The sequence below is a fragment of the Aureobasidium pullulans genome (genome assembly GCF_000721785.1).
Source record: "Aureobasidium pullulans EXF-150 unplaced genomic scaffold scaffold_34, whole genome shotgun sequence".
Lineage (NCBI taxonomy): Eukaryota > Fungi > Ascomycota > Dothideomycetes > Dothideales > Saccotheciaceae > Aureobasidium > Aureobasidium pullulans.
The window spans coordinates 104,150-132,049 of record NW_021941054.1 but is presented as its reverse complement, the minus strand read 5'-3'; the positions used below and the strand labels follow the sequence as shown (position 1 = coordinate 132,049).

Below are 27,900 nucleotides of genomic sequence, written 5' to 3'. Positions count from 1 at the left end.
GTCGAATCCAGCACGTGGCAGCCAATCAGTGATAGTGCGTCTGTCATCGCTCACCGCTAACAGTCGATCATACTAAGCAACTGAATGAGTCGTCTTACAGATACATGTTTTCCCAAGAGTCATGGACAAACAGGACCAAGCAAGTTCAAGACTGAGGGTAAGATGAGAGCAGAAGCGGAACGCTAGATCTCGAAGCGGCCATGCACGCATGTGGCTTGCAGACCCTCGTGGCATCCACGTGGTCGACTTGGCACAGTTCGTCCGATGTCTGCCCGCCGAGGTGAACAGTACGAGTCGTGTAACACCTCGGACACTGGCAGAGGTCAAGGGAAGTCAATGCGTGTTTGACCGCCTTCTGATGCGTGTCAAACCATGGGTCAAGCTTCGGATATCACTCGCGAACGTGGCTAGCAGGACTGCTTTCGGCATTGATGTTGGAACACCCGGTCTCAAAGATCATTTCTATTCAGCCAAGCAAAACTCCTTCGTGCCGCAGCTTGTAACCGTGTCCCCGGACCACAGAGCAGAAAGCGAAGCTAATGCAGAAAAAGGAAATTGACTAGAACACGAGATGAAGCCCTATGGAAGCCTGGTCGAAGGGGCACAACAACAACGCCCGAGTATCAAGCCCGCCGCCACAAAGCCCAACCACTTGACATCACTTTCCAATATATCGAAAGAGTTTTGCTTCTCACCTCATCTCGGTCCCGAAATCTTACTTTTTGTTCTAGAAGAGCTGTATGAGTCGCAAAAACTTCCATCCCTGTTCCATGAGGCTTCTGGCGTTTGTTTAGGGTTGCAACAGGCGAGAATCGAGGCGCCATCCGGGGTGGCTTCCCAAATTTCCACTCTCCTCCCAACACCATGCACGATGCAGCCACCGTCATCGTCTCCGTTTACTCATCAATCTATTCTGCGTCGATTGTCTGGACGTGGATGTTTGTTCTGTTGACTTCGCTGCATGTCGGATGGTTGTTGATTCAACATTCCAAACTGAATCAAGGGCTGGCTTGAAGCCCCCGTGTAGAGTAAACCAAGGCCAAACACACGGACGCGCATACCTGGCAACGAAGACGGCCTTGCGCAGATGGCCAATGGCTTGACATCTCATCTATCGCGAACAGCGTTGGTGCCGTGCTGCATTCATGCTCGCGAAAGCCGCAACTCAAAGGTGAAGAACTGGTCAGGAAGCAATTTACAACAAGCCAAGCCACACGATGCTATTCGCATGTTGCCTACAGCCCATCTCGATTCATGCAGTTCAGACAGTCAATCTCTTCCGCGCCGCCATCCCTTCGTTCTTCTTGATATCCATTCAGATATGATGTGCCGCATGTGTCTTTTCTGTTGTTCATTATTCCCGTCCAGATCAGCGCTCTTTATCGACCATTACTCGCTCAGACGCTCCGCATCCGCAATATCCGCACTATCCGCCGGTCCATCAGTAACGGAACCCTGCCATGACTCTAAGGGTCCGTAAATACACCGCACAGGAGGGCGTGCCAGACGCGTATGCGAGATGCAGCTATGAGGTCGCATGTATGCAAATATACAGCCTGGCGAAGCGCATGCTGCAGAACTGCAGTCGTCTGCAGTGTGCACTCCGGGACAAACTGACAGTCTACACACACGCGAGGCTTCCCGAGTATTGCACCATGCATATGCATCATGAAGAAACACGAGATGATGCGCATAACGGCACGATAGCCTGCAGCGAAGCAAACACAAACATCTTCGCTTGATCAAGATAAAATCATCCCGCTAAGCGATCGGCACGCAAAAGGAATGACACTCCATTCGTGTTCATTCCCAATTCCGTATGCAACGTCGGGAATGGCAAGTCGATCCTCGAGAGACCCGAAAACTGATAAAGCACATCAACCACGAAACAACCACTTGCGAAGGCAGGCACGATTGACAACGCGTACCGTAGGAAAGCAGGCAGATATCGGACTTTTTCGGTCTTGAGATGCACAACCTGCACTTCCTCAAACCACAGGACTCTGCATACATGCGCATACGCAAAATGTGGCTACATGGCCTTACAAATATGTGCTGTTATCAGTTCACCTCAGCTTTCTCACACTTTATCCGGGCGGTGAGCTGGACTTTTGACCGTTTTCGCCGCCTACTCAAACGTCGTTGCATCTTTTCATGTTTCGAATATATTGCAATTGGTGGATAACCACCATCAATCAACAACCCTCAAAGCGGGTATGCACGTTGATCATGCCCTGCTCCCGTCATGCGATTTTGCCAGAACCTCGCTTCCATGAATCAGTTTTCGCCCATGTCTATCATAGAAATGATAGGCGGTGAGGACAAGATATCGGTCACGAGCACAGTTGCCATCTACCAGGACGTCCGCGTGGTCGAAAGGCTATTCGCATTGCGGTGAGTAATAGCAGAGCAGGGGTATGGCTATATTCCCTGTCAGAACGGCAAGTGGAGCATGTCAATGCCGCGCTGTCAGAAAGTCTATATCAACTCTTGTTCTCGGCAGTTGGCTAATAGCTGGCTCTGTTACATCTGGCGAGTTGGTAAAACCTGTGATTCGTTGAAGGGATGACGAGAGTGTCGTGTGCCTTGTTACACTTGGCCTTATTTACGTGTGTGGGTATCTACATCTGCTTCGGAGAGAACAGCGAACACATCATACCGACTCACTACGAAACTCAAGAGCCGATGACTGGAACGATGTATGGCACGGCACCTTGGCCAGGCCGACATAGCGCCAGACTCTACGTACACTCTCTACTAAGAACGCACACGCGGCTCACAAGTTTTATCTCGAGACTTGTACTACATGCATTCCATCCGTTTGCCGAGGGGATGGTGAGAACGCAACACGCGGATGCGTACCTATCTTGGCTGGAGTACACTCCGTATGTGCGGCTGATGTCTGACGCCCCAGGATGCCACTACAACCTCTCATCCTCAAAGGCAGGCAGTCAAGACAGATCACAGCAAGTTGTAAGCAGAGTTCTCGAGTACCTTACGTTCGTTCTTGACATCAGGAAGGCTTGCAGCCAAGAAATCTATCTTCGGCGCATGGCAATTCAAACTCATGATCATCACCACTTTCCAAAGTCCATCGGTAAGAACACTATCCAAGACAAAGTAAATGAACTTCACAGCCCAAGAGACTACATTAGACACACGCTATTACCTCGCTGTTTGTACTCTCTTATATCGGATGTACACCACTACCGCTTTGCGCATGCATGAATACATCATAGAAAGCAACAACAAGCGACAGACACGGACGATCAGACCGAGATTCGAGATATAGGCCGAATACGTACGTACCTCTATCGCATCCAACGTTCCAGTCCACCTATACTACCGGTCCAGTATCAGGTCGAGTCCGAGAATGTTGTCGACTTTACTCCGAGGAGGGTATTTAAAATCGCGATAGAGGAGCACAGTAATAGAGTGTGTCTTGGATCGCATCCTACTTTGACATTCAATATGCACTGACACGTAATCACTGTGTCGAGTATCAAGTTTGCGACGAGCATCCGGCCAACATGATGACAACCTAGCACAGCGCAAGGGTTTTGGAAGCACTCAATCGCCGGTACAATGATTATTGTGAGATATAGACCAACCAATATACAGGGTTGACATGCGTACGTACTTCAAGATGAATGACAAAGCATGACTACTGTCTTGCTGATATCAACAGTCCAAGAAGGTTGATACCCTGTAGCATTTCAGTTAAGAACAAGTATCCCACTTCCCACTTCCCATTTCCCACCAGCCGAGGTCTGGTCAGGTCTGGACTCGGGAAGCATTCACAGCCTCACGAACGCCTTCTTGTCTCAAATCGCAAATACAGCACACTCCCCATGCCGTGTGGACCGAGGGCAAGGCAAGACGTGATATCCACGGCATATCGGATTGGAAAGAAGCATATAACGAGACTGGTGGAGCCAACTCCGCCTCTGCTGTTTACTTCTGCAGATCACATCACTTCGCCTCGGACCATCTATCTCGATGTCAAACTCATGTCTTGCTCGATAGTTCCTAGTCCCTATACTGTTCGAAATCGATTCCTGTATAGTCCAAATACTTGACTTAACAACAATGTGAGACAGTGAACTCAAGACCTAATCAAGAAGAAGCGAGCTTACGAACAACACACATAGCTACTAAGATAGAGTAGTAGACCAATTATTCCCCAAGGACAGAGAACACAATCACTAATCACTGACCAAACCACTCAACCTGACGGAACGCAAACACTCCACTCCACTCTATGCCCACCTCTCCAAAGCACACATGGCCTAGACCGTACGACTTGCAAGCCGAGCGACCTGCCAAATACAGTCCCAACTGCCGAACACTGGTTCGCATATCCTTTCCCTTCCACCTCCAAACGTTTCACCCCTCTTGCATGACTGCGAACAAACCCCCAATAACGCTCGGGCTGCCGATATATACGCACCCATGTCCGGGGGAGCATCAAACACCAACAACAATAACGCTATGACTGCCGATTCCCTTCACACGCTGTGCCCTAGTTTTGTCTTTTTCGTCTTCTCGTGAACATGTTTCCTAGTGAATTGTGGTTTTAGACAAGAAAGTCAAAAGGCAAGAACGAGGTGTGAACGAGAGATACGATGGGTGGAGAGTGACATTTTCCTTCCGGATGGTGGAGGTCAAAGTTCTAGAAGCGTGAAGTGTATAAGCGGAAACCGCGGACTGCGTTTCGTATTTCGGAAGGTGGTTTCCCTCTTTGAGAAGTGGTTTATGTTTGGATGGAACAGATTTACGTGCGAAAGAGAGTGATTCATTGGGGAAAGGGTTCAGAACAAAATGTGTGTTACAAGTGTTTGTTTATATACAAGGTGACTGGATAATTCAAGGAAAGAGGAGGGGTATAATAGAGATTGGGTGGGTATACAAAAGAAAAGGCGATATGGTAAGATGATGAGGTTCGAAGACAAGGAGAAGGAGCACATCTAAAGTGTAGCAACACGTCTAGCCGGCAACGGCAGCAACAATGACGACAGTCAGAATGACGGCCAAAATCAACAACAAGCAGCACATCTTGTTTCTGGCGTTCTTCTGGTGTCTGCTGGCAGTGCGCAACTCGCGGTCAGCGCCCTGGGTATCGTCTCTGGTGCTGGTGACGTTATTGCTAATAATGTCGAGTTGACCGCCTTGGTCGTGGACCATGTGTGCGACATCTCTGAACAGCTCGTTGAGTTCGCCGACGGATTGCTCAATGTTGCGGATCTCGGCCTCGCGTTCGACGATCAAGGATTCTTGGAAGTCGACTTCGGACTGGTCTGCCAGACGCAACTGCTCCTGTTGCTGCTGTTGTAGTTGCTGTTGCGAGCGCTCGGTTGTCGGCGAGCCAGACTCCTCGAGAGCGGTACGGGCGGCAGTCGCCGAGGCGCGCTGCTTTTCCAGAGCGGTTCGTTGCAAAGATTGAAACTCGGTAAGGGACGCCTTGAACTCCTGGTTCAGTTTCCCTTGGGTGTACTTTTGCGCGGGCTGTTATTGTGTTAGTAGGTGGTCTAGCGCGACAGGATGCAGAGAATCATACGCCCAAGTCGTGCCATGCCTGGACCTTCTTCAACCCATCGCCAATGTCCTTGAAGCTGGCTGATGTCTCTTCCAGCAGATCCTGGACCCTTTCACGAACGCGATCCGTTTCGCGCTTGGTACCAAGCAGGGCGACTTGACTGGAGAGACGGGAGATGTTGGCGGTCAGGGAGAACAAGCGGTCGGAGAGATCAGTGGTGAAGCTGTTGAATTCGGGGTCATCCTGGTATTCAGGGTCGTCTGAGCGGCGCCATGTAGTGGGTTGGGCTATCAACGAGTTAGACTAGGAAGCGGAAGGTGGTATAGCCGGCGCGTGTTCTTGCCTTCGAGGTTGGGGGAGTCTTGGAACGACATGGTCGTCTATGTCTATATGGCGAGAATGGTGATCTGAACGAATGTCCTTGACGGTGTCTATCACTAAGTCGGTGCCTGGATTGAAGTGCAAGAGCCTCGGCCAGTCGTCGTCGTCCTAGAATGCGGAGATGGAGGCAGGAACGCTTGGAAGTCTGGGTGGGTGATGTCAGGGTCGCGACTGCCCGAAACGGTGTTTGCTTGGCGCGTCTTGCAGCTTCTTGCTTGTGTTTTGTCTGGAAAGAGGTCCATCAACAAATCACAAAATCTCTTCTGTTGGTGCAATCGCACAAGATGGTGCTAGCTGGCATGACCCCCCCGGCTCCTGTCAAAGTTGCGCCCTTGCCTCGTCCATACCGCGACTTTCTCACCCCGTCGTTGCATAGAAGATTCACCAGTGCTGCTCTGATTGGACTTGCAGCATGCTGGCTCATCTCAGTGTCCATGGCTAGTCCTGCCTTGTTCTGGTCCTGGTTCCCTCTCGGTCCCGCTGGTATTCGCGCAGCCTTCCTCTTCATCTCGTCACTTTCCATCTTTGTCCTCCGAGTCGCTCAATTGCATTTTGGCCCGCGATCCACCATCTCGACCTTCGAGTCTCTCTGGAACTATGCTCTATCCAAGAACACCGTCCTTACATGCTTCTGGTACACTCTTTCGGCTTTCCTCTTCGCAGAGCTTTACATCTTTTCAACCGCCAAAGATGCCAATCTTGCATGGATTGACCCTGGCAGGTGTGTTCGCTCATCTTCCAACTTCTTGCACACAGGCTAAACCTCATAGATCCTACGAACGCCCCAGATTGAACGAACGTCCTGTCCTCCTCCGCTCTCAGTTCCTCTTCCTTGCCCTGGCGCAATCCGCAATCCACCTGTACAAGGACTACGACTTGATCCTCCTGCCGCAAACTCCCTCCAAGATATCGCCGATCATGCAGTTGAAGGACGAATTTAAGAACATCGCCGCCCACACTGCCAAGCTCGTCAGTCTTACTTGCTTGTTTGGTCCCTTCTTCTACTTTGCCGTCTGGCGCAACCTCGCTTGGGCTTTGGCCTTTAAGATTGGCCAGACTCTGTTCTTCCTGCCCAAATCAACTAGACCCGCTGGTATCACCAACCCCGTGGCTCTTATTGGCCGCTTCGTCTGGGCCGCGACGCTTTTGGTTGCCCTATGGGAGCTTTCCAACCGTGCCTTTACCATCTACACTGCTCAGGAGCCTGTCAAGAAGGACAAGCCTTTGACTGCTGATTCGAAGGATCCTAATGGCAGCTTGATTGCTGGACTGCGGGCTAAGAAGGAGATTCCCAAGACCATGGCCTTCTGGGAACTTGCCATGATTACACAAAAGTTCGAGGATCGCAGAAAGAATCTGTTCGGGGAGCTCGACAGAAAAGGTGGATCTACCTGGACTCAAATCGCCAATCTATGTATGGTAGAAATTCAGTCTGTCAGCCAGCGCATCCAGGACTCGCAGGGGGCCGTAATCCCAACACCTGAGCAGGCTCCTCAGCCTCTCAAGACTCTGCCTAGAATCTCGTCGCAGCCCGTCAGAGAAGATGCCATCTTCAGACCATCACCTCCTCCTTCTACAGGTCTTCAGGCATTCGAGAACACTGTCGGTATGGTTGCAAGGTCTTACGGTCAATCACATGGTGCTACCAACCCCGTCAGCCCGCGAGCACAAAGACTGCTCGAATACGGCACTGATCGTATCTTGAGTAAGGAGCAGCAGGAGCAGTTCGGTCGCGCCAACATGGTCAACAACGCCAACGGTCTGATCGCTTCCATCATCCGCACACCATTCGGCATGCCTTTCCGCCAGGTCTTTGCCCGTCGCATCAATGCCGTAGTCTTCGGTGTCCCCTACAGCACTAGCACCATTATCATCAATGCTGTCAAAGCGATCTGCGGTCTCGCCGTCGCCAGTCTGAAGGAAGATAACCTCGGTCAAGTGCAAAAGGATATTTCGACCATCGTGCGCACCCTCATAATCACCACACAGCAGATCCAACTATTTGTAGCAAAGCTCCCTCCACACTGGACAGACGTTGACTTTAATGGTGATCGCCAAGTGCCTGAAGTTGAAGCTCTGTTGCAAGTTCTGAAAGATGGCTTGCATGAGATCGTCGTCACCTTTGGCGAATATGCTGGTAATCTCGGTCTTTCCAGGACTGAGATCGCGCTGGCCAAAGAGTTGGCCGGTAGAGGTCCTGAGATGGAAATCATCAGATAGACGAGCACTCACGGACTCATGCTACTTTTTTTTCTTTGATACTAAACAAAAACAAAACCCTTTTTCGATCTTCCACTGTATTTTATGAAAGGCGTGCCTTTTTCATAAGCGACCGCTATCCCATCCAAGTTACATATTCAAATCCTGCAGGCCATATTCGTTGGCAACAGCAAGAGCGCTCTGGCTGTGTTTCTCTGGTACTCGATATCGCCGATGCTGCGCGGTACACGGTTCGTGGCCAAGACTCGAGGTATCACCCTGACCTAGGGAAGTTGTATCTTGTTCACACATCAACCTTTGTTCTCGATTTCTTCAGTCTGTGTGAAGCCTGGCCGATCGATTTTGATTGAGGCTGACTGAGGCGATGTGTAAGATGAACGCGTTTTCAGTATGCTTGTCGAGCCCCAAATCAGTCGAGCTTGTTTTCGACACACGCTTCGTCTCTTCAGTTACAATTCTTAATCTCGGGACCACTTTGGTTCAACTTAGGCTCCTCTGACATACAACGAAGCCACATGGTGTGGAAAGAGTTTAGGAACGGATCCAAAGCAACTAGAACCGCTAAACACTACTTGTCGTCGTCGCGAGCCCAACTTTCTACAGTGACAGGGTGGCCCTGACAGCAACCTGTACTGAACCACTCACGAACAAGACACACCAACCTCTCCTCTCCTTCAACCCTGTTCCACTTAGCATCCATATCAAACACAACTTTGGTCTGTGAAAGCTAGTTCCGTATATTATTTCCCTTCCCCTTTCGTAGGAACAACTCCTGGTTGCTGTACATATCGAAGACAGTCATGTGCGGATTGCGGTATTTTGGTACCCTATTGCTTCGATTCTTCTTTGCTCATATATTCTTTCGTTGAATAGAACAACAGGCAGGTCAGGAAAAGTATCCTTGGTGATGTGGATTTGGAAGCGCATCGTCAGGAGAATGGGTTCGGGGGAAAACGCTCTCGGTCCACTTCTGGAGTCGACGACTGTTGCATACTGAGCAGTTCGCGAAGTGTCGCGCGTTCGTTGACCACAGGCTGAGTCGGTGGTAATGCCACAGTGTGACGTTCTGTTTGATGTGGAGTGATTGGTTGTGACGGAGCGTTTTCAGGTACTGCCTTTCGGAGAAGGTCACCGATACTGACTGGCGCTTCTACCACAACAGCAGAGCGGCCGACTTGTACAGATCTTGTTTGTAGCAAAGTCGGTTCATTGGCGGTCATCCATGTCGGCAGAATCATGTTCGACTGGTTCGATGATTGATGTGGCTGGGGTTCAGAATACGACGGACGCCAACCGTAAGGTTGAGGTTCTGGATGCGATGGGCGCCATGTATGTGGTTGTGCTGGTCTGTTGGGTGGTGGTTCATAGCCTCCCGGCGAAGTCAAGTCTACAGGTGCGGGTGAATATCCGCCGTTGCTTTGAACCGGACGTGGAGCAGCTCCACTTGGTCGAGAGAGAATTTCCCTGACTCGTGAGGCGATATCACCGGGTGGTGTATTTCCGTACAATCGCTCACGTCTCTCTAGCGTTTCATCTGATGGTTGTCTTGGCTGTCTTGGAGGTGGTGGGTGATGCTGTCTGTAATACTCTTGGATGTCACCCCCGTTGGCCATGATCTCGAGATTCCTCGCACGATTCTCCTCACATGAGAGGCCCATGGTTGCTGGTCGATACCTGCCAACAACTGTTGCATCACGAGGATGAGGTGCCTGCACATCTGGTACCCTCTTTCGTTTCCTGAACGATGCCCATGGGGGCGGAGCGATACCATCTTCCTCGGCTTGACCTTCAGCTTCAGATGTAGTATTTGTGGCTGGATTTGAAGGTGGGTTTGAGTTCGAAGTCGATGTTGGGTTCGAAGGCGAATCCGAACCGGGCTTGGACGCCACGGCATCGGTAGGCTTCCTGAACTCACGACCTACATGATAAACTTCTGAGTTTGTGAAGTACTTGCCTCCTGCTTCCTCGTAGCGCGGTAATTCCTTCATACTGTGGAAGACAAGATTTGCCTTTGCGTCTGGAGCCATCAAAGACATACGATGGTAAGCGATCGCTCTTAGACCGTCACATCTTCTGGTCTTGTCGACCATCTCAATGTCATGTGTGTGATCCGGACAGCGATCATGGATGCTGGTTCGATCGATGGTATAGCGGACGACGCTCTTGCCATCTTTGGCGTAGTGAGCGACTACACCCATCGTGAATGGACATGGCTTTTCAAGAGGCTGACGTGTAGATCGAGCCCGGAGACCTTTGCCAGCTGGTTCCGAGGCTTTTTGAGCGTGGAAGATGCATCGGTAATTGGTACGCTGTGTGTTGAAGCGAGGTGCATATGAGTTGGCCTTTTCATTTGTATCTAGTCAGGTCAGTAAGGCTTATTTGAGAAAAGACAATCATTCAGAACACAAGCTGCTGCATTCATAATCAAAGCGAAGAGATTCTGGTTAGACAATGTTGGCAGGAAAAGTATTTTGAACAGCAAGACCGTCAGAATGGGAAAGTGCAAGGCAAGCGCATGTGTAGATTATTTTGTCTTCACTTACACCAATTCGAGACCCACGGCTTAATTTCTTCGTATTCCTCTGCTGACAGAGTAACAGGCTCATTCAGCTCGAACAGAATTTGTCGTCTTCGACCAATGTCAAGAGGGATGGTCTCGATGTGCATCGCGACTGATGAACGTGATGCGAAAGACAACGACAGAAGCTCTTAACCCACCGGAAATTGCAGTGTTTCGGGTGGCTTGAGGTGGTTGTTTAATTGCCAAGAGGACTTGATGGCCCAAGCTCGTGCCTCTTCTTTGACCTTCATCTTCCTGGACTACGCCTTTCGACACCCACAAACATTATTTCTATCAACGAGTACAGTCGACCGTGGCATACCTGATCCATAGCTTGTCTTGTCTGGATTTGTCCCACTTTGCTTGGTCCAATCCGATGACAACTTCCATCTCTCCTGTAGGTAATCTAGGCATGATGACCTGCGATCCATTGAAGAAGCCTTCATGTACAGTCCTTACCAATTGATATCATAGAATGGTACGCGAAACCACGAGCTTATCATGACATTCGTATCCATCAAGCCAGCGAAGGATGCCGGTGCGATGCAATCGTAACTATGCACTCCTTGCAAGAAACCAACTAGTGATGCAATGTAATGCTCGTCGGTGGCAGCGATAGCCTTCCGAATTGTACGAGCGACGTCTGGCAGACTGTCTGCTGCGAGCATCTGAACCACACTTACACCAGGAGTTGCGTAAACCATCGGACACCCGATGTGGTTCTCTGGTAGTGGCGACAAATAACGTGATCTACCATCTACACAGATTGTGTTCAACGAGATTGCCTCCGGCGACACTTCATCGAGGTCAACTTGCGCAGCCAGCACGCAACGCCAGATTAATGCACATACAGCATCATTGGTAGATATGTGCTCATTCCTATCCAGTCCAGCTGACATATCTTCCTTCAGCCTGACAAGACTCTCTGGCGTAAAGCGATACACCTCAGTCCGGAAAGTTGGCTTGAGCATAGCTGGCGGCGGTGCTGGAGGTGAGCCAAACACCATATACTCAGGATGATCGTCTGGTGTATTGAGACCAAGGTCGAATTGAGTCTTCTCGAAAACAGATAATGGAAGCTGCTCGCATGCAGAAGTTGTGTCCGGATTCTGGAGATGTCTACAATTCTGCGCCCATATGCTCAAGATCTCGTAGATGGCCCTAGCATCGGCGACCAGATGCATGATGCAGATGTTGAGAATCAGTCCGCCGTCGATGAGTGTCGTCTGAGCCGCGAAGACTGATATAGGAGCTTGCGTTGGATAGATTGGCACTGGACAGAGGACATCCTGTGGAAGCGCTGACGTAGGAAAGTGCTGTTCTCTCAGCGCGTTGTAGGTGAAAGGGAACAAACCCCCTCGCAAGTCTTTCTCGTACATCTTGCCAGCTTCAGGGTTTGGTTTAAGTACGAAGCGTCCGTTTTGTTGCGACTCAGTATCAGGGATCATTTCAGCGGAAAGGCAAGGAATCGCTGATTTGGTAAGTGCCAGTGCGGTAGCCAGATGTGATACAACATCATTCTGCTCCACGTCGGTCAGTTTTTCGAGCGAGAAAAAGAACAACGGTCGAATGTAACCACGCGGACCGCTTTGCTCGATGGCCGAGAGACTCAGCGAAGGGTGGGTGTCGGTCATTACTGATGATGTACGAGGACATTCACTGCTAGAAAGTAGGCATGGACTTGAAATAGCGATACGTTTTTGTATAGTAGTTCGAGGACAAGCCGGCCAACGGCACATCAATCTTCAGTTTTGCGGCACGTAGGTCTCCTTAGGCTGCTGGACTCTTGGTAATTTATACTACGTGTCTCTAAGTCAATCTAAGTCAAACATTTTTGCGAATCTGGTTTTCTTCGACTGAATATTGTCTTCGAAGGATCCTCGAAGGATCTTCGTCTGAGTCAGTGCGTACTTTATACTTACATACAGGCATAAATTGGCGTTACTGCTGATGCTCATGGCATTCGACCGCGTCTTTGCTATGTCAGTAATAGAAGATTCCTTCTAGCAGATCTCTCCAGAATTTACGGTTCGAGGAGTTGATTTTCCTTAACCTTCCTTATTGTGGTCATAACGTCTTCGTCTTGATTCTAGGTACATTGAGTGGTGAGAGAAAAGCTCCTGTAGCGACTCGCAGCAAACATTACATGGAGCACAGCCGAATAAACCAGCTTTGAACAGTTGCTGTTTTGGTAGATGGTGCGAGTATCTTTACCCTCCAGTTCCTCAATATCACAACCCTCCTCTTGCAAATACAGCTTGAGCAGGTCGTGAAAGCTCTCACTACAACCAAAGGGACAGCGATTTGTGCTCTTATAGTAGAAGAACGCTGTATGGTGACTTTACATTAAGTGATCTAACAACCTGAACTCCTGTGATATCCGAAAGTGTCAAACTAAGCCATAAAGGCAGGAGGAAATAAGATTCTTCCTTCGGCTGCATACACGCCTGGGGAAGCCACAGGCGCTGCCTGCACAGATGTGAGAACAGAAAAAGACCGCGTGGCCGATCTCGCGAGTTGCGTGAAACCGCCTGAGAATGCGTAAGGAAGACAATGTGAGGAGATGACCGTTCAGAGTTCACACTTATCGCCCTGTCCGTGAACAGCCTCCGGGTGCTCAATATAACTGTGCAAGTTGCCAGTTGCCATCGATCCTCTGTCGTGACATCGAGAGACGTCTGAAGATGTCTTGATGTGTGCAGACTGGTGCTGTTATCCGGATGTTCAGGCGCAGGCGTATTTAGACAAGTAGGCGCGAGTCAGAAATACCTACGGCCAGCAGGAGTGCGAGGTTCTCAAGTTGGCAAGCGGAGCCTCAATAGGAAGGAGCTGATCATGCACAAAACGCCAAGCCACATTGTGCAACCAGGGTCCATACCTTCACAAAAGCATTCTCCGCCAACAGAATCTCGAAAATCCAAAAATTGATTTTCCTCGCCCTACACTTCCGCCTTGTTTCGTAGCAGCTGTATACACCCGCTGGTGCAAAAGGAATGTTGATGAGAAGGGGATTCGAACCCCTGCCCTTGAGCCGTGGAGGCGGAGCCGACACGGATCTCGGACCAGTAATCCTGCAAAAGTACTCATAACAATCGACAGCAAGGTTGGATTGAAGATTGAATGGTCGGATCAGAAAGAGGAGTATCTAGAGTCTAGATGCCGAGAATCTTACAAGTATTCAACGAGTGGTTGTCGAGTTGTTCAAAATTGGTGCAAATAATGCCATCTCTCACCAAGATTCGTCTTGTCCCCTTCTCATACGCCAAACTTTTCGATTCTGTCTCCGTACTCGACCACCGAACATGGGCGCAACTTGTCTAAACCACGAACAAATACTCGAGTACTTGCCAGTGTTTTTTTTTTTTGAAAACAACGCGCACGTCAAAAGACAGACTCGAACAGAACAAGAACAACAACAACTCAAATTAATCACTTTTACAATGCTTGGCAGTCGCATACAGCCTCACTCGAGTACGGAGAGCGCTTCAACATGGGCGCACAACACCAGAACCACACTCGAATCTGTCAATACACTTCTTTATCATCGACACCCCCATGCACGTCAACCATCGAGAAAGCAAGCCATTACCGCTCAACATTACGACAAAACATCAAGACGCACACAAAAGTCACGTCAATCATCAAGACGCACACAAAAGTCACGCCAATCATCAACACGCCAAAACATCAAGACGCACACAAAAGTCACGCCAATCATCAACACGCCAATCATCATTTTCGACGCTCTTCCATGCATCTCAATCTTTTCGAATGGTGCATTTCTTTGTCGTCAGTTCTGTCGGTGAAGCTGTAACTACGGTGGTCGTTTGTTGCCTCGCGCATCCAATGCGCTTGAGACGGGCCGGCGCATTCACGGAGGTCGAACCACCGCGCATGAAGTTTGCGACTTCCCAATATTGCTGCAAAAGAGGACCAAGTTATTGTGACACAATTCTTGCGATTTCCCATTCATTCCATTGATTCAATGAGAGCAGCTGTTTTACTGACTTTCAAAGAACGGTCTCTGGATTGTCAAACTATTCAACGCAACAACCTCAACCATGAAATGATTCAAGCGGTTGCCGGAAGCATCTACTCAAAGACATGCATCTGTCGCTGCGTCTTTCCATGATTGCGACACATGCATGTCTTTGACTTCCGTCAAGTCATGGTCATTCCATGGAAGCATCCCGAATTTCACTCTCACGCAAGGCGCGACCTATAATAAGTCCCGTCCAACTCAATCCAACTCGTCTCATCTCACCCATCATCACATCAATCTTCCACATCCTCAAAACACACACAAATCAACATCAAACTTCTACCTTGCTTTACCATGTCCGCCAAGAACAACCCTATCACCGATCCCACCAACGACGCCATAATGTCCACCACCGATGCCAGTCAGTCTCTCGACCATGACGCTGCCGACAACTCCCACTCAGCTCCTCCTGTTGCCCCGGACATCGGCACCGCCTTCCAGCAAGACACCCTCTTCATGGGCTTGGACGGTAGCAGTGACTCTCCCGAGCGTGGTCGTTCATTCTTTAGACGCGGCAACACTAGCGGCACTCACGCCCCCACTTATTTCCTTGGAGGTCACGACGGAGCCATGGATCCCGCCCTTTCTCACGATGGAGCCGGAGACAACGAGTCCGACGAAGAGATGGACGAAGGCGAGGTCGAGCATGACAGCGAGCATGAAGGCGACGAGGAAGAAGAACCTCAGGCCCCTTCCACCTCCGCCTCTGCTACTGCCGCGGCAGCCTCTCGCCGTAGACGTTCTTCTCTCTCGGTCGCTGGCAGTCGCTCAACCTCACGTCCTACGGGCTACATGTCAGCCGGCGGTGAGCAGGTCCACGGCTGGTGGGCACCCGCCAACCTGGCCCTCATGAACGTCTCCGATCTGGCGTTGCACCACAACATGGCTATCCTCACGAGAAAGGTTGATTTTCTCACTGAGAACACAGCCCTGAGTAGCGCCGGCCGCATCAAGGGGCCCACGGTCGCCAAGACCAAGGTTGCTCGTGATGCTAGAAAGGCCCTCAAGGGTCCGGAGCTCATGACTGCTTTGAGAGCCTTCCTTGCACAGGGCGGCAAACTCGCCATCACCAAGGCCACCGTTCTCAATGAAATTCAGTCGCAGTCTTTCCTTACCTTCCTCAAGGGACATGTCAAGGACAACCCGGACATCGAATACCTTTACACTGGTATCGCCGACATGGACCTTGACGGCCTCCGTTCCCTGTTCGCCGAGATATCCACCGACGAGAAGAAGCACCTGGCCGAAATGGCCGCTGCCGCTACTGCTGCTGAGCCCAGCACTGAAGCCCCAGGCAGTAAGTTGTGTCCCTTTCCTTCCTTGACTTGACCCCCTCCTTGCCCTCTACAAGCCTTCACCCTTCTCTCTCCATTTTCTCTCTTCCTATCCCTGCATGCCTCCGAGTAGCAATAGCAAGTCCCTATCGTGCTAACTTGTACACAGGCAAGCGCCATCGTCAGGCTGACGCCGATGACGAAGAGGACGAAGACGAGCAGCCTCCCGCCAAGAAGCCTGCTCCTTCCAAGGCTCCCAAGGTTGCTCCCAAGGCTGCTTCCAAGGCTGCTCCCAAGGCTGCTTCCAAGCCTGCTGCCACCAAGAAGGCTGGTACTTCCACTAGCAAGAAGACCACTGGCCGCTCTTGATTCCTTCCATAGTATTTTCCCTGCCATTAGAAAGCAGAGTGTTTTTGGGATTCGCTGATGATCAGCAAGTCCTCCGATCATCCTTTACGAATGAATCATTTTTCCTTCTTCTACCAAGTTCCCGCTTCACAAACACTGAGACCAGTCCCTCCGTGCCATGTAACTTGCCTCTCTTGCGTGCCATGATCAACCTCCTTTCGCTTGACTTGTAACATGCCTCTCTTGCGTACAATGATCAACCTCCTTTCGCTTGACTTGTAACTTGCCTCTCTTGCGTGCAATGACCTGCCTCCTCTCGTGAAGTGATGTGGTTCCCAGTCCAAAGTCCAAGTGCCCGATGGTTTTAGCAACCCTAAAACAGCGCACAAGGCAAGCGTTTCGGGTCTTAATCAAGATGCACGATGGTCTGAACACTGATACATTATTTCATAGGAGGTGTGAAAAACTCCATGTTCTCCACGAATTGGTCTGATGATTTCTTGTTGACAGATTACAATCGACAAGTTGCCATGGTACAGGCAGGGTCATGCCCTCAGAATCAGATAAGATGCGGAGATCTCCGCAAGTCAAATCTCCCTCATCTCTCCGAGCTTCGAGATTGATCTTGTGTTTTTCACCTTTCCATATCGAGTGCATCTCCGGAGACGGTTCCATGATTGTCTAGTCAATATCGGCTAGTCACCTTGTCGCCGCCTGTCTTTGACACCTCTGCCATCCGCTTTGTCGGCGCCAAGCATGTTTTCCCTGCAGCAAGCGATTCGGTGTAAGACCCGCTTCCTTGAGTTCAGTGCCAGATGAGACTGCACATCGAATGACCCACATTGCTCAAAGCGGTTCAACGAACACCAGACAAATCAAGCCTAAGACAGACAAGCATCGTCGCATTTCATGTCAGAAAGCAAAGGGCGCACAGGAGAAAGAATGCTGTGTTGACATGAGTCCACAACGCGCGTGCGTGGACGGCTTCTCAAAGCGCAGGTGTTTGCCAAATGTAAAACATCCAGGCAGCGATGGCTTCTTTCAACTTCTGTTCTTTCGGTCTCTGAACTTGCGACATTCTCTTCGATTCTGCAACACACCCTGCTCCAATACTTAAGGTGGCCTGGTCGCCCTGTCGCTTCTTCAATTACCCAAATCAGTTGACCTTCTCCAACTACCACATCTTGAGTCATCAAGTAAGTTACTTTCTCAACACTCCCCCTCTTCTCATGTCACACCCGTCCTTCCAGCTCCTTTCCAGCTCCCTTCCAGCCCACCAAGATTGAGATGCACCATAGTTGAGCAAAAAAGAAACGAGGAAGAGCTAACATGTCGTCTACCAGATCAAGATGTCGAGATCTTTGAAGGGTGTTCTGCCCGCCAAGAGGCTAAGTCTTACTGATACTCTGGACCGCATGACAACCATGAATGATGAAGAAATCTTCACCATGGTTGAAGATTTAGACAAGACTGTCGAAGAGCTCAAAGCCTATCGTCCCTATGCGCCCAAGACTCAAAAGGAGCAAGATTACCATCTCGGTTTGTATCGTGAGTTTGTGAGAATCGTCTCCAAGTTGCCAGCTGGCAGTACAGAGGCCGAAATCGACGCTGTCTGTTTCCCGGAGAACCACGACAAGCTTCCAAAGCAGCTTTCGATGTTCTTGGTTTGGATCTTCCAGCGCGCCAAGCCTAGAAGCGCTGCTTCCGGCAACTACATTCAATACCGCTCTCTCGTTAAGTACCGTGGATCTTTACTCTACTGGATCAAGCGTATCTACGATGAAAGAGATGTGCCTCCTCCTCACGGTCCCAAGTTGTTCAACTCCATGTCCCGAAGCATGCAAGCCATTCAAGCCAAGCTCAACAAAGATGGCCCCAAGAAGTCAATCAAGACCTTCCTTGGTCTCGGCGAACTTCGCCAACTGATCGACTTTGAGATGTTCTCCAACAATTCCATTGAGAACAGTGAGCAACATCAAGCTGCGTGGTGCATTGGCCGTATGGTTGCCGTGAGACCCGGCTCTATCGCACCCTCAGCCGCCGGTCGTCAGCAGCCACTGAAGTGGAAAGACATCAAATTTCGCCGCTATGACAATGATCCGGCCAAGTTCCAGGCACAAATTACCTTTCCGACTATCAACATCAAGGCACCTGAGAACCTGGATCAGAATGTCGTTGGCGTTGCCAGAGAAGACGCAAGATCTCTGCAAGTCTTTGTCAATTCCCCCGAGCAAGCCGAGGAGCTCATCTTCTCTGTGCCCCATCGTCTTCTCCTGATGGCAATCCGTCGCAACCTCCTAGTCGGCATCAAGACAATTGAGGAGCTTCTTACTGGTGAACAAGCCTTTATCCAGATCAAGCAACGCCATCTGGATGACCCTCTCTTTTACAGGAGCAAGCCGCATGGTGCCGGCATTGATACCACCTCTCCGATGACTGCCACCGGTCTCTCGGTTTACCTTCGTGAACGTGGTGCTCATCTTGGCTATCAATTCCCAGTCACCTGGTACAGCATCCGCCGACGCGCTGCGACCGACCTGGCTCGCATTGAGGGTGCCGATACGGCCCGCTGGCTGCTCGGCCATGCCCCAGGCACCACCACCTTGGAACGCTTTTACTTGGCTCTTGCACCGGCAGTGGATGTCACTTCGCTGGGCCTCGGCCACACAGGCGACACCGGCCAGAGCGCAGTGCAGATGGCCGCAGCTTGGACCGCACCTCTCGCTACTTCGAAGCTCACGTCCGCTCAAATGGACCAGATCAAGAATGGTATTGGCATTCTCACTCGCCGTCTTATCGCTCAAGACCCCGATTGGCGTGACGACTTCTCTAAAGCCGAGCTGAAGAATTACATGAAGCGTGTGCGCAAGTTCGCCTTCAGAAAACTTACCTCCGAACTTCATGTTCTTCAGACAGCCACAATCACATCCGGCGAGATGTCAGCTCGTCTCAAGGCTACCTCTGCATCCAACTTCGCCCAAGCAGTCATTGCTCGTTGCGAAGCCGACATGGATGAGATTGCCTCCGAGGAAGTTTCTGACGAGGCCTTGTTCGAGGACGATCCTGCTTATCAGCTTGACGACGAAGAGGCTGCGACAGGCACTAATGATGAGCCCGAGCCGGACATTGAGTCCGAGATCGATCGCCCTGACCTTGGCGAGAAGCCTCTGGTGCTTTCGCCTGACACTAACGACGACATCACCACGTCGAGTGTGCCTTATGCTCAGCAGGTCGCTGTTTTCATGCAGCTCCTTCTCGACAACACATTGAACACCAAAAAGACATTCAAGGAGACCGACAGGCGCTGTTACGAATGTCAGGTCGACGAGACTATGCCTCAGGCTGCCAAGGAGAAGCAGTGGCTCAATGCCACCAAGCTCAATTCTCACATGGAAAGCGCTGTTCATTCTCTTTACAAGCAGTGGCAACGTCGAGCCGAAGTCGCAGCTGAAGAGTACTCCAACCTCCTTACTGTCGGGGACGGTGACGACACTTACCAGTGCAAGTATTGTCCTCTCGATCCTCCCCGTTTGTTCCCCAGCATCGAGGAACTTGAGGAGCATATCATGACGAGTAATGAGGAGACCAACAGCCTCGAACACGAGGAGAAGAAGGAGATAGACGGCTGGATGGAATTCGATTTCCGTGGTATGGCATCTAGTTACAATCAGAGAGAGACTATGAAGCGCCGCAAGCGCCGTTTGGAAGATGCCGGCTTCGTCGTCGAACCTGCTCTCCCTGGCCCTGTTCCTCACAAGAAGAGAGCTGGAATCCAGCACGGCTGGTGGTACAACGAAGTGCCTCCCCGCTTCGAGGGCTTCGTTGTTCAGACAGAGCATGCTGTTGTTCCCACTATCCCGGAGCATCTCCGCGAGTTCATCACCGTCACGGACAAGGCCACAATGTGGGAGTATGATGAGCTTCCAGAGGACTTCCAAGAGATGATCCGCGAGACTTCCGCTTCTCAGACCATCAAGGAGTTTGAGGATGAGGAGATGGAGGACGAGTGAAAGGGGTGTCGTTTTCCACTTTCATTTTTTTCCTTTGTTTCCTAGGTTTCACACGCACAACACTCATACATTGTTCACAATGCTTCCAAAAGAAGTGGTTACGTTTCAGACAGATGATTTTTGCCATGACTCAAGACGAAGTAACGTCTGGAGGCGTAGCACATTAGATAGATTACACATTCATGCAGCTTTAACCCTTGCTACTAAGACAACATCCATGGTACTCCCACAGAGTGGTTTAGAATTCGCTCAAGGTATTATTTGAATCTCTTTCCTACTTTCTGCTTCGCTTTCTTGCTCTACATTTTGGCTTTCTTGCATTGTTCCTTTTGTTTTTTCTCGTTGCTTATTTCGCCGTTTTTTGTCTTATTCCTACTACTCTGCTCTTCTGCTTGCGAAGGTCCTTCTTTCTTGCTATTGTGCCCAATACGCTGGTCCGAACCAGCGTATTGGAAGAACCTTAAGCTGGCGCCTTAGACCGCTCGGCCATCTCACCGATGATGTAAGCATGACCTTTGCAAGTGTCTAAGTCCTTGTTGTCCTGGGGTGCCTTAGGCCAGGCGGATTGAGAATAGTGAATCATAGGCAAGTCCGGACAAGATGGGGATGGTATGGTGATCTGGGATCAGGAGCCTTCTGTGAAAAGCACTGGTTCTCGAGGAGGGACGAGGCAACTAGACAGGCTCCTGGGCGCGGCTTACCTAGAGAGGACCATGTTGGGCCAGTCCAAAGTGGCGAGCAAGCTGTAAGGCAGCGGATGGTCTACTGAGCAGATTGAGTTCATTTCGACAAGAAGCCGAAGGTGCTGAGGTAATCCAGAAGACACAAATCTAACGTTACGATGTGTTCTGAGCGGCTCTGGATCGAAGTGTTATGACGAGCATATGTTGTGTTGAACAGCATGGTTGGCAATGGCTGGTCACCCGCGTCGGCTGTTGTTGTTGTGTTGTGCTGGTGGGTGGATTCGCAAAACCAATGACATGCTGACAGGAAAGCTTTCTTTGTCGAAGTGAATGGAGAGTTTCACCGTGTGAACGATGAAGGGCCCAAGGAAAAAGAGACAGTTACCAACCTGTGAAGTCGCGTGTGATGGTTGAAGTGGAAGTCGGAGAGTTGATTGACGCGCGATGGAAAGGTGCCAAGCTTGGCGTCATCGGTGGACGACCTTTGGGCAAGCGCGACGGCGAACATTGGTGGTCGAACAACTCCTTGTCTAGACAATCAACATCAACATGGCTAACGGGTATGTCGCATACATTGGTCTGGTCAGGAGTATTTTCGAAGAGTCGTAGCTGACTATGCGCGTCTAGGTGGAGTCTTCTGGTCGGCCTCCTGTTCATCTTGGCCTTCTGCGCCGTGTCCTGGTTCGCCAGCCCCAAGGGCGACACACAAACGTAAGCCGCTCATCGACCCTCTCGAGCCTTGCTGAAGGACGAGACGCGAAACGGAGGAAGACATTGGATAGACAAGAGGAAGCTGAGAACTAACACATCGACAGTGTCTGGCGTTCAACCCTCATCCTCTCGGCCTGGAGCTGTTACCTCATGTGGGGTGCGTATTTATCACTTGAACCGCTGCATCTTCCGACTAACATGACGAATAGCCATCACCTTCCTCGCCCAGTGGCACCCCCTCATCAGCCCTCAAAGAAGCGATCTCAGGCCCGAATATGTCCACAGAGATGGTGCCCGTTTCTAGACAGGCCACCCACAGTCGAAGAGCAAGGACAGTTCTGATGTTGGAGGAGGAGAAGCAATGAACGAGAGTTGTGCAAACACATCACATGGCATTGGCGTTACTTGAGTTTACTGGGAGATACACTGTGACATATCACTCGTAATGGGCTTGCTACATGGCAGCCCTTGTTTCTGATATTGCCTTTTCTGAGAGCGTGTACATCTCCAATGGTGCTGAGAAGCATGTGTGTCATTGTCCGATACCAACGTGAAGCGCAAGTCGTTTCCACAGCTCGAGTAAATCGCCCGTCTCAACGACACCGGCAGCTGCTACCCCTGATCCTACACCAGCAGCTCTTAGAATACACTACGCAATCATTAGCTACAGTCTTGGACCCGAGTCGTTTCGAAACTTACCCAACCGATGCCTGCCCGACACACAGCGCCAACAGCCGCCAAAATGGCAGCTCTGATGACTCCGCACTCAAGCAAGATCTCCAAGGCAGCAACGTTGTTGATGATGACAGCCCATGAAACAGCACTTGCGCTACTCGGCAGATCGTACTTCCAAATCAACAGCAATAGCGGGAAGAGCTTTGTGAAGCTTGACACCAGGAGTGCCGTACTTATGACAGCAGGGTGCGGGTAATGAGGGATCAAGTAAGACAATGGCCGCGGCAGACGAAGAGACAAAAGTGTGCGGATTGGGAGGTGGAATGAAACCGTCTCCAGTGCGCACAGCACAAGGAAAAAGACGTATTGCAGGATGATGGGCTGCTCACTCAGCAGATTAGATGTTGGTAGCAGGCTTGATGCGTTCCATTGGCCTGATCCCGTGGCATTACTCGTGGGATGCGAGAAGGGATCTGAAGGGGTCGGCATAGAAACACTGTCTGAGGCTGACGGGGAGGGCATGGCTTCTTCGATACGTGCCCAGGTCAGATAGACATCAAACAGGAGCAGTAAGACTCCGAGGCGTATTATGGATGGCTGTGACAGTCAGTATCGGTTCATAGTGCCTCGATTCGAAGACTTACGTTGAAGCGGCCGTCCTCACGACCTAGACGATTAAAAAGAAGATGCCTGTAGACCTGTGCGACCGTATCAGTATTGGAATTGACCAAAAGCATCCCCACTAGTTCCAAAAAGAGGGAGAATGTGTTTCGAATATTGATGTTGAGTAAGAACAGAGGAAGCTGGAAACGTGAAGTGGTTGGAAGGAGGGATTGAGAGACAAAGAGGATAATATCACGATAGCCTACCTGAGGTTTGATCAAGACCAAGTCGATAAACAAAACAACAAAATCATGTTCGACATATTTGTCTGCGAAACGCTTGCATCTCGGGCACTGTGTCAAGCGTACACCTTTTCCCAAAGTTCGATCATCTGCCTTGCTGTACGTGGTGTACAGACTGCTTACAGGGTACCGACACTCGATACATATAGGCATTGTTCTGAGAGGCAGGGTTGCAGCAAAGGTCTGGCAGACGGTGTTGGAAGTTCGAGGAGTGACAGCATCAACTGGTCCAAGCGTCGGTCGGCGCGTCTCAGTCGCCAAAGCTTCTCGCAATTCCGTCGTGCTCGATTGAACAAGAACTTGATCTCTTCGCAGCTGACCAGGTTTCCTGCATGCCCATTTCCTAATCCTCGACAATGGCTCTGGCAGCATCACAAGCGACGCCGCAGCGTCCTCTGCCAGGGGCCTTCTTCAACACCCCGGCGCCTGGCAGACCTGGCAGTTCTGGACAAATGCAGCAAGCTCCGTCCTTTCGCTCAAACTCGGCTGCTACCCTGGCTGGATACCGCGCCGGCCAGGTAGCTTCACGCGATGCGCCTGCACAGAGACCTGTTACCGCCACGCAAGACTCCCTCGCTCCGATCGAACGCGCAGCGCGCACCGTCAACGAAGCCCTTCAAAGTGAGGCCCAGTACCCAGCCCTTGACAACTATGTCGGCCAGGGAATCTCCAATGATTACGATACTTCCTTCAACCCGGCCTGGCAACCCTTCCAGCGCAGCCGCAACTATGATATCCCCGAGCAAATCTTCGAACAGGCGAACCTGGCCCAAGTCTCGACACATTTGGGTCTCTTTGCCGAGCTCAACCACGCCTTCATCGTGATCGACTCGTCGCTCTACCTTTGGGACTACACACATCCGAACCCCGAACTCATCGGTTTCGAAGACCAGACCAATGCCATCACGGCCGTCAAGCTTGTCAAGCCGCGCAAGGGCGTCTTCATAGACTCGATTACCCACCTCTTGGTTGTCGCAACCCATGCAGAGGTCCTGCTCATTGGTCTGGCCGCCGCGCGCTCGCCTCACGGTGGTTGGGCTGTCCAACTCTACTCGACCAACATGAAGGTGCCCGTAAGAGGCATTTCCATCAGCCACATCGAGTCGTCGGACAAGACTGGGCGCATCTTCTTCGGTGGTAACCAGGCCATTGATGTCTGGGAGCTCACTTACCAGCAAGAGGAACGTTGGTTCGCAAACCGCTGCTCCAAGATCAACCACACAAACTCGGGCATCTCATCTGCCTTCCAGCTGTTGCCCTTTGGTGGCCGATCGGATCAGGAGCATATCTCACAGATGGTCGTTGATGACTCGCGTGACCTGCTGTACACGCTCTCTTCCTCTTCGACCATTCGCGTCTACCACATGAAGAGTGGCAATGTGCTGGATCTGGCTCTGTCCCGACCTTTTACCAGTCTGCTCGCCCAGATCGCCCACATGGTCCCTAGCTCTGATCTCCTCTCGCGCACTACCTCGCTCGTATCCATCAGCCCAATCTCGGCCCAAGAAACGAACAGACTCAGTCTGCAGGCTCTTACCAGCACCGGCTGTCGTATCTTCCTCAGCGCCACCTCTGGCGCCTTCTACGGTAGCTCAACTTCATCCGCCCCGACCAGCATGCAGGTCCATCATATCAAATTCCCTCCCAAGGACGGCGAAACCGTTGCTCCTCAACCACAACAACCCCAGCCCACTTCTCTTGGTCCTTATAACACCAATCCCTCGACCTTGGACACCAACACGCGCTTCCTTGCTAACACCAAGGCTGGCGTTAGATATGCCCCTGGTTACTCATGTTGGGTCGTCCCTAACCCCAATGATCCCCACAGAGACTCCATCTTTTTCACAGCTCCCGACTCTGGCCGCATCAAGCTGCCTCGGGATGCCAGCCATGCCACTCTTTTCCCAGAGGTCGGCCAGTTCTTGGAACTCCCTTATCCTTCTCAAGGCATTGGCTTGGTTAGCACTCCTTTCGCTGCAGCTTCCACGCCTTTGGGCTTCGCCAATGAGCTCGCCGTTCAATTCGACCAGTCTCCCACTGAGATTGCTGTCCTGACTAGCACTGGTGTTCAAATCATGCGCCGTCGCAGACTTGTGGATATTTTCGCTGCTCTCGCACGCTACGGTGGCGATGTAGAAGGTCGCGATGGCCAAGTAAAAAAGTTCATCCGCAACTATGGTCGTACCGAGACTGCTGCTACGGCTCTAGCCGTTGCTTGTGGTGAAGCTTCCGACGGTAATGCCGATGCTCGCATCACCAATATCACAGAACCAGACATTGTCGAGTTTGCCCGGGAGGCTTTCATCACTCAAGGAGGCAAGCCCATGCTCAATGAGAACTCTGTTCTGGACAACAACACTCCCGCCATCGACAATGTTCGTCCTTCCCCCCGACACGATGGTATGGCACTCTACATCACCCGATTGGTACGATCGATCTGGAGAGCACCTGTCCTGACTCAAAAGGTCACTCCCGTTGGTGGCTTGGCTGTCACATCGACCGTGGCACTCACCAAACTGCAAAACATTCAGCGCGCTTTGAATTCGTTGCAAGAATTCTTGAACAAGAATAAGAGCTCCATCGAAGGCTTGTCTGGACCCGAGTCGCTTGGACGTGTCGCAAACAAGCAAGATGAACTCTCCCTGCAGGGCGAACATCGTGCAATGAACGCTCTGATTCAGCTCATCTCGAGCATCATCGAGGGCATCGCCTTCGTACTTGTCTTGTTCGATGAGAGGGTCGACGAAATCGTTCTGTCCCTGCCAGAAACCTCCCGCGAGCGTGCCAGATTACTCACTTACGAGGGACTTTTCTGCTCGCCAGACGGCAGAAACTTGGCCAAGGAGCTTGTCAAGGCCATCGTGAACCGTAACATCGCCAACGGTTCGAACGTTGATACTGTAGCGGAAGCTCTGAGAAGACGTTGTGGCAGCTTCTGTAGCGCCGATGATGTGGTTATCTTCAAGGCTCAAGAGCAGGTCAAGAGAGCATCCGAGGCTGGTCCCGCCTCCGAGGCAAGCCGCAGACTGTTGAACGAGAGCTTACGACTTTTCCAGAAGGTAGCAGGAGCTCTTTCTATGGAACATCTCGAGTGGGCTGTGTCACAGTATATTCCCATGTCTTTCTACGCTGGTGCTATCCAGCTTGCTTTGACTGTCGCACACGAGTCTGACCGGGCAAACCGAGCCCTTTCTTGGTTAAGGGACGACTGCCCCGAAGACGACCCCCGACAAAAGGCTTTCGAAGGCAGGAAGCAATGCTACGATCTCATTCACCAAGTCATCGTGTCAGTCGAACAAGCATTCGAAGCACACCCTGATGGTGCTTTCTCAGTCACTGCTAAGAGACAATCCGAGGCATACGAGATTATCAACAACTCCGAAGATGAAGTTTTCCAGAATAACCTATACGACTGGTATATGGGCCAAGGGTGGAATGACAGACTTCTTGAGATCAGCTCACCTTATGTTATCAGCTACCTCCGCAGACGTATGGACAAAAACCCTGACCATGCTGACTTGCTCTGGCGCTACTACGCACACCACAACAACTTCCTCGAGGCCGCTTCAGTGCAATTGTTACTTGCAAAGAGTGGCTTTGATCTCAACCTCGAGCAACGCATCAGCTACCTTAGCCGTGCAAGAACCAACGCCTCAATCCGTACCGTTTCTTTGCTCGACGCTGCGCAAGGCAGACAACAAACTCTCCGTGAGATCAACGACCTCTTGGAAGTTGGCAACATTCAAGACGACATTTTGCAACGCATGAAGTCGGATCCTCGTCTTACAGACCAACGCAGACCCCAAGTGTTGAAAGCACTTGATGGTCAAATTCTAGAAGTCGCCGAGCTCTTCAACCAATATGCCGATCAAGCAGGCTATTACGACATTTGTATCTTGATCTACCACTGCGCTGACCATCGCAACCCTGCAGACATCCAGTCAACTTGGCAATTGCTTATAGAACAAGTGCACCAAGAAGCAGATGGAATCGATCAGATGGCGCCCTTTGAAGCAGTGGCTCTCAAGGTCCGCTCATTAGGCCAACGTCTGAACGCAGCGGAGGCCACCTTTCCCATCCCTATCCTGTTGCCAATGCTTCTCCGCTACGCCCTTGAGTATCAAAACAACGCCGCCTCACCAATGTGGGTCATTGATACCTTCCTCGAGCTGGACATCCGACCCTCAGCACTACTGCCCGTCGTAGAACAGATGTACTACACCAACGAGCAACCATTCGTTGGCAGACACCGTCGCGTCCTCGCCGCTGATCTGATCTACCTGATCCAAGCCTGGCTACGAGAGAGCGAACGCCACGGCGACAGCGTCCTCTTCGGCAGCGACGAAAACGCCGCTGGTATCGATGATCTCCTCACCAGTCTCGCCGGAAGCTCAGACCTCGAGCCCGAAAAGCGCGATGCGGTGGACACACTCAGAGGTAGAATTGTTCAAGCCATGCGTTAGAAATGCGGCGGTGGTCTTTTTTGTGTTGTTCGATCTGGATAGGTCCGGGGGATGGTCTCTATAACGCGGCGTTTGTTTTTTCTCTCTCTAGT

The 27,900-nt window shown here is 51.0% G+C and overlaps 9 protein-coding genes across 9 annotated transcripts; 6 read left to right on the top strand and 3 right to left on the bottom strand.

The window, feature by feature from the left end:
* Positions 1-4,741: 4,741 nt before the first annotated feature.
* M438DRAFT_150257 (t-SNARE) lies at positions 4,742-6,025 on the bottom strand. Its single transcript, XM_029898965.1, has 3 exons — positions 5,880-6,025; positions 5,558-5,823; positions 4,742-5,505 (listed from the first exon to the last, which is right to left on the bottom strand). Exons 1-3 carry the CDS (start codon positions 5,908-5,910, stop codon positions 4,987-4,989), a joined length of 816 nt encoding a protein of 271 aa, XP_029755493.1. The 5' UTR covers positions 5,911-6,025; the 3' UTR covers positions 4,742-4,986.
* A 191-nt stretch (positions 6,026-6,216) lies between these two features.
* On the top strand, positions 6,217-8,137 carry M438DRAFT_378311 (uncharacterized protein; the record flags this gene model as incomplete). The annotated part of the gene is made up of 2 exons (XM_029908801.1): positions 6,217-6,638; positions 6,688-8,137. 2 exons carry the CDS (start codon positions 6,217-6,219, stop codon positions 8,135-8,137), a joined length of 1,872 nt encoding a protein of 623 aa, XP_029755492.1.
* Positions 8,138-9,066: 929 nt separating this feature from the next.
* Positions 9,067-12,331, bottom strand: M438DRAFT_359763 (uncharacterized protein; the record flags this gene model as incomplete). Its single annotated transcript, XM_029907367.1, has 5 exons — positions 9,067-10,493; positions 10,681-10,809; positions 10,856-10,963; positions 11,020-11,117; positions 11,157-12,331. 5 exons carry the CDS (start codon positions 12,329-12,331, stop codon positions 9,067-9,069), a joined length of 2,937 nt encoding a protein of 978 aa, XP_029755491.1.
* Positions 12,332-13,892: 1,561 nt separating this feature from the next.
* On the top strand, positions 13,893-14,768 carry M438DRAFT_150214 (uncharacterized protein). The gene has a single exon (XM_029898964.1). It carries the CDS (start codon positions 14,000-14,002, stop codon positions 14,501-14,503), a length of 504 nt encoding a protein of 167 aa, XP_029755490.1. The 5' UTR covers positions 13,893-13,999; the 3' UTR covers positions 14,504-14,768.
* A 265-nt stretch (positions 14,769-15,033) lies between these two features.
* M438DRAFT_339892 (uncharacterized protein) lies at positions 15,034-16,382 on the top strand (the record flags this gene model as incomplete). Its single annotated transcript, XM_029904269.1, has 2 exons — positions 15,034-16,036; positions 16,183-16,382. The coding sequence occupies 2 exons, from the start codon at positions 15,034-15,036 to the stop codon at positions 16,380-16,382; spliced, it is 1,203 nt and encodes a 400-aa protein (XP_029755489.1).
* Positions 16,383-17,710: 1,328 nt separating this feature from the next.
* Positions 17,711-20,371, top strand: M438DRAFT_339891 (uncharacterized protein; the record flags this gene model as incomplete). Its single annotated transcript, XM_029904268.1, has 1 exon — positions 17,711-20,371. The coding sequence occupies one exon, from the start codon at positions 17,711-17,713 to the stop codon at positions 20,369-20,371; it is 2,661 nt and encodes an 886-aa protein (XP_029755488.1).
* Positions 20,372-21,603: 1,232 nt separating this feature from the next.
* M438DRAFT_339890 (uncharacterized protein) lies at positions 21,604-22,069 on the top strand (the record flags this gene model as incomplete). Its single annotated transcript, XM_029904267.1, has 4 exons — positions 21,604-21,614; positions 21,682-21,765; positions 21,870-21,922; positions 21,975-22,069. The coding sequence occupies 4 exons, from the start codon at positions 21,604-21,606 to the stop codon at positions 22,067-22,069; spliced, it is 243 nt and encodes an 80-aa protein (XP_029755487.1).
* A 228-nt stretch (positions 22,070-22,297) lies between these two features.
* Positions 22,298-23,498, bottom strand: M438DRAFT_283909 (ARV1-like protein; the record flags this gene model as incomplete). Its single annotated transcript, XM_029901422.1, has 4 exons — positions 22,298-22,414; positions 22,465-23,037; positions 23,085-23,138; positions 23,310-23,498. 4 exons carry the CDS (start codon positions 23,496-23,498, stop codon positions 22,298-22,300), a joined length of 933 nt encoding a protein of 310 aa, XP_029755486.1.
* Positions 23,499-23,635: 137 nt separating this feature from the next.
* On the top strand, positions 23,636-27,868 carry M438DRAFT_349804 (nucleoporin-domain-containing protein). Its single transcript, XM_029906479.1, has one exon. The coding sequence runs from the start codon at positions 23,702-23,704 to the stop codon at positions 27,806-27,808; it is 4,107 nt and encodes a 1,368-aa protein (XP_029755485.1). The 5' UTR covers positions 23,636-23,701; the 3' UTR covers positions 27,809-27,868.
* The last annotated feature ends 32 nt before the right edge of the window (positions 27,869-27,900 follow it).